The 6,000-nt window shown below is 27.7% G+C and overlaps 1 protein-coding gene across 8 annotated transcripts in view; it reads left to right on the top strand.

The window, feature by feature from the left end:
* LOC106682458 (uncharacterized) overlaps nucleotides 1–6,000 on the top strand; it is a 291,824-nt gene that overhangs the window by 282,405 nt on the left and 3,419 nt on the right. For 7 of the 8 annotated variants that reach the window (XM_067053719.1, XM_067053721.1, XM_067053717.1 and 4 more), the window contains one exon: nucleotides 4,403–4,657. The exons of the other annotated variant lie outside the window; for it this stretch is intronic. In XM_067053719.1, coding sequence (XP_066909820.1) covers nucleotides 4,403–4,657 — 255 coding nt within the window. The remainder of the gene's footprint in view (nucleotides 1–4,402; nucleotides 4,658–6,000) is intronic. 8 annotated transcript variants of the gene reach the window in all.

Genomic DNA, 6,000 nt, shown 5'->3' with positions numbered 1-6,000 from the left:
ACATTTAAGGGGTATCAGGATTGAAGGACCATATGCAATCAGGAGGTGACTCTACACCTTGTTTGCAACAAAAACATTCATTTAGGCTATGGTCCGATTCCACACAAAAACGCAGAAAATTCAAGTTTTGTGTTTTTAAGCATTATTGAATTAGCAGTGGTAGCTGAAAAACTATTTACCCAAAGTAATGCTGTACAGTAGCAGTGTAAGCTAGACAAAATTTCATTAATATACGATTAGAATTCGACTTAGTTAAAATTTATTTGAAAGGGGATTTCAATTCTTGAATTTACGAAAAACAAAACTTACTATGAGCACCTTCCAAAGTTTGATAATTGATGGTTGGATGCATCGTGTGCCCAAATTTTTAACTGTGAACTACCAATGCTTAGAGCTGAATATTCATCTTTCGACACATTCGACCCAACGTTGAAGTAGACCTCCTAACCATTGTGCAGTTACTGCTTTTGCCTCTTTATAGACCACTTCAGATGGTTTTTCCAAAGACAAATTCTATTTGTTTCCGAAGAAAATGTTAAATATTGTGATACCGTATTCTATTTTTAAAAAAATAACTCACAAAACTTGTTTTTTATTCTTTTCTGTTTATAATCGGACTTTAATCCATATGATTTTCATGGTAGCTCTTTAAAGGACGAATTCACAAATGCCAAATAACGTAATTTCACATCACACTTTTTGGTAAATCATGAGCCAAATCTAGAAAAAACCCATAAGGAACCTTAACTTCATACTTAAGTGTCAAGCTTATTTATCTTCCCTTCTGGCAAAATTACAAGACATTTTTCAGTTTTAAATTAGAAGTGAGAGTGAGGAGTTGTATCATTATATTTCTGGGGTAGCGGTATTAAATTATGTTATATTACGTTTTCATACCACATTAAATAACCAAAAACTTGTCCTGTTTAAAAATACCTGAATCATTCCCACTTTTTTACTACTATTACATCTATTATGATAATAAAACCCAACATAGAACATAAAAACTTTGTAACCAATTATGATGTATCCTTATAAAAATATTATATAATATGTATATTATGTCACATTCAAATCTTGTTTTTTAACATCTTATATGAACAGATATTGTATGTTTAATATTTCCAGTGTATAAAGGACCTAACTGAAGCTTTTAGTACTATTTTTTATATAGGTGATCAACCTTAATTGGGAAAACACTCCTACGACTTCAAGAAGAAAGAATAACATGGAAAAATATTAAACTGGCAAGTTAGTATGTTTCAGTTAATGAGACTTGTTACATTAACTGCTATTTCACTTCATTTTTTTTTTTGGGGGGGGGGATAGATGAAATACCATTCTTCTCTTTTTTAATGAAAAAATTAGAACCTGAAAGAAGATCAACATGGCCTAGTTTTTTTTATTTCTCGAACATCAGTGTCCTTAACTACCAATTGAAAATCCCACTTGTCGAAGTTAAGGAGTACTAATAATGAATATTGGAAGAAAATCAAATATTTATCACTCTATCCTGCCAAATCTTACCCCCCTAAGAATTTCCATTGAGACTAGAGACTGACTTCCTAGGGAGACAAATCAACCATTTTTCATCATTACACTCAAGATAGAACTAGAAGATTCACAAAAAAGCAAAGATAGTCATGTACGTAAAGAGGATCTGAAAAAATAAGAAACCCAGTAATATACAAAATTCAAGTCTTATCAGTATTGATTTTGTTAAGTACTAAGGAGTGACTACCAATAAAAGTACTTAGACATTTTTCTTTTCATTCTCTTTTACATCCTGGAACCAAGTGAAAAGGTTAAAGAAGGGAACAAAAGATGCTGCATGTATTCTGCTTCCTTCTAGTGCGTACTGATCTCCTTTTAGCCTGATTTGAAAGGGCTTGGTAGTCCATATGACAGAGGTAAAAAGTTTTATAGTGATTGGTTCATTCCATCTTAAATTCAAATTATGTTCTATACTTGAGATAATGCTGAAAAATTGAAGTCATTTTTTAGGTTTGTTACTAAAGGTACTGGTACCACCGACTAGTGAAATCATCCTCAGCTTCATTACAAGACTAGAGAACAACACAAGCTTTACATATTTTATATCTGGATAACAATTAATGATTAGAACTTCAAAGTGAAAAAGAAATGTTGGTCTCAAGGACGATAATAACACAAAAATAAAATCATTCATATTCAGATGATTGATCATTCTTGAAAAGCTCTGTCACTGAAATAGCACGAAAATAGGGATAATGGCCCTAATAAGTAATTATTTGCATAGAAATAGTATTATTAAACAAATATTGTAATCATTTTTATTAACTTATTAACCTTAATCAGGGTAAGGTGATCTATAATAACAATTAAAACTACTTTTATTTTATCTACTTGATGATGGTGCAATAGAAACTTAATTGCTTTTTGAGTGACTGGTTCTTGTTCAACTAAAAAGCAGGCTTGCTTAAAAAAAAATCCAAAAATAAGTTTTCTACATTTCTGTGTGGAATTAGACCATAGTCTACATGTAATTCATTATTGTTAATGAAGAGTAGAATCAGGTCCTGATTTATGGTCCATCAATCCTGCTACACCCTGTATATATTATTTTATTTTATTTGAGTATTATGTTTTTCATTATGTATGCCTGGCAAAAACTTAATATATAATTTTTTCTTACTTTTTATCTATTTTTTCATATCATATTTATTATTACAAGTGAAATTTTAAATAAATAATTAAATACAATTGACAAGGTTTCATTTACAAAAAATATAGTATTTAAATTAAACATGAAACTATTATCATAATGTAAAATAAATTCAATCGATTAACAAAACTATACTGTTTTCGAAGTATTTTACTTTATATTATCAGAAATTCCAGTAAATATTCAAATTAGAAAATAATTGAGTGTAGTTATATACTTCTCAACTTAAACACAAATCAATATAAATGCATACATTTTAATTTAACAAAAACATTATAAAAACAATATAAATAAATGTTACAAAATTTTTTGCTAAAGTATATTGAGTTTTCTTCTAGCTATTGTATCAAATAAAATTTGTTATCTTGAACAATCACTTTTTATACATCCGTTCACTAGCTGACACTTGAAATAAAATTATATTAATATTATTTATTTTATTTATATTTATTTTAACCATAGTTATTCTGTTTATATTGTATAAAGTTTATTGTAGGAAATGGTATTGACATGCTAAAATGTTATTTTAACATAACACAAAACAAAATTCAATGAGGCATCAGTGTCTTCTCAAGAACCTGGATCAGTTAACAATTGAGTGTTTTTTTTTTTTTAAAATTGGTTTCACCATTTTATCATCAATTTCTTTGTAAATAAAAACATCATAAGCTCTACTTCATTTAACAAACCTCATTTTAATTATAAAAATGAACATTTCAGTGTTATATGTATTTGTAGTTCACAAATACACAATGGTATTTTCATTTATGTCTGAGCATTGGGGTGATCATTGGACTTCCTATAACTGTGACCTCAAACAGTTTGCATGTTTAAATTGAAATATTACAAGAAATTATGTTGAAATTTAAATTCACAAAAATTCGTAAATCATATTTAAACATGTTATTTACTTATATTATACATTTTAATACACAAACTAATTCATTTAAAAAAGAAATTACCTATAAATTGTAAGTAATTATTAGCTAAATATTATAACATAAATTATAAACGTTTTTATAATATATTTTATTATGGTACAATATAATACTTACATCCTTCTAGCTATACAAATTCATAATATTTAATAGAATAATGATCTAACTTTAAATCAAATATTTTTTTTCTATTTTCATTTATATATCTAATATGTCTATGTTTTGTTCATGATAACAATTTAGATTCAAGACATGATTCATTTTATAAATTATTTAATGTACAGGGTTCATGTAAATATCTGTAAACTTTTAATTATTTTTAAAAAAATTATATTAATAATAGTATTGCATGTGTTATATTATGTAGAAAATGCATGTATGTTATTAACAAATTTTCTACTCAAACCCTTTGTTCACTCTACCCACAGTTGATCATATGTTGATCTCTTATTCCCTTAATTCTCTTTTAATCTGTTAACTTTTTAAATTTGTTGAGTAAAATATACCCTGCCAGATCATTTCACCATATTATTCCCTGATTTTAAAATAGTTAATTATAGCACATAGTTGATTTCACATTTATATTATTTGATACTTCTGAATTTGGGTTGACTGAACCAACTATTTTATTTGAATTGTTTTTAATTTATGTTCGTTATCTCATTGTATTATTAATCTAAATCATTTGTTAACACAATAGAAATTGAATACATGCTGCATTAGTAATTGGATGATGGAGTAAGAAAAATCTGTTCTGCAGGATGGTGAGGATGAACTAGCAGAATCATATCCGGGAGGTGGACAACATCTATTACGTGTCCCTTCCAGTAGAAGAAGTTCTAGAAGTTCACGAAGACTTAGCTCTCTGACCTGTTCTAGTTGTGACACAAGTTACTTAGAAAGAAGGGGTTCAGCTATGGAAATGGGGCGCCCCATTTTACCACCATTTATTGGTAGCAGAAGAGATCGCCTTGATGAAGAACCATGGGATTTTTATTATCCGATAGATATACAAGTAAGCAAGTGAGCTTAAATGATCACTGTGTAACACAGGCTGTTTTGGATCAAATATGATGTTAACAATTCCTGGAGTTTTAAGCTTAGATTATATTTAGATGTGAAAGAATTTGTTTAGATAACACAACAGTTCATCCTAAAAAATAATTTTATTATTCAGTTCTGCCCATTTGTTCTTTATGTATAAAAAAAAATCTACCCCTGCCAAAAAAGGTGTAGATATGGCAAGTAAAAGGCATATTTATTTTTTTATTAAATAAATATTTCTTGAATTTTTATTTAAAAAAATGAATATATATATATTTGATTGGCTATCCCACTTGGATCAAAGAAAAATTCTAAAACACAAATCAGTTTTTAAATTATTGTTATTAAGAAAGAGTTTAGACTCAGGAAGACGCTAGGTAGCTTATTTTCAAACTACGAGTTATAGTTTTGTTCTCAAACACAATATTGTAATGCAATATCAATATTGATTGGTATGGAATTTGTACAAAGAAAATAACAGGAGGTTGTCCCAAAACTGGATGATGGCTGATACATCAAGGATCTATCTTAATACCTCTTAAACATAATTAAATACAACTAGCACCAAAATTCTTTATGATTGATTTAATCATATCTCATATACCATATATCACATTAATTCATTAAGATTAATATGTTAAATTAATTCTAAAAACACATCTCTAAATACAATATTCCCTTAACAATGCATGTTGTTTTTTATGCTTTAGTACACCATATTTTGTTCTTTTCTAGACCACTATTTATTTAAATAAATAACAAACCTTTTTTATGGATATTAAAACCACAAAAATGTCATGCCACCTTTTTATTAGTAGGATTTTTTAATTGAATTACATATAACTGTTCTCCAGCACAAATTCCAAAGTCCAGTGCACCATTACGAATTATGTAATTGAGTTATTAAAATTTATTTGCATTAATTTAGATAGTGATCGAATTTTCAGAATACTTTCTTAGTCTCATTGAATACAGCAATATGTTTCCTAAACTAAATCCCTAAACCTAAGATTATAGTTCAGTTCCTGTATTGATTTTGTTTCTGTATATTTTCTGTTATAACTTTGTAATAAGCAAACTGGATTTTTTCTATATAACTCAGGAAGAAACCTATGTATTTCTATAAGGTAATGTGAATAAAATGTTTACTATGAATATAAAAATATACTGTCCATTTAAAATGAAAACACATATTAAAATTTAACTCATAATTAATAGTATTCAAAAATAGGGAGGAAGGTAGCCTGACAAATGAAGCACTGATATTCTATTGGTACTGAAAAAAATTCAGTTTAAACTCTAGCTGTAATGACT

Source organism: Halyomorpha halys, unplaced genomic scaffold (genome assembly GCF_000696795.3).
Source record: "Halyomorpha halys isolate HHAL.00 unplaced genomic scaffold, Hhal_1.1 Scaffold415.1, whole genome shotgun sequence".
In the NCBI taxonomy this organism is placed as follows: domain Eukaryota; kingdom Metazoa; phylum Arthropoda; class Insecta; order Hemiptera; family Pentatomidae; genus Halyomorpha; species Halyomorpha halys.
Note: the sequence above shows the minus strand (reverse complement) of the source record. Positions and strands in the feature narration are given on the sequence as shown.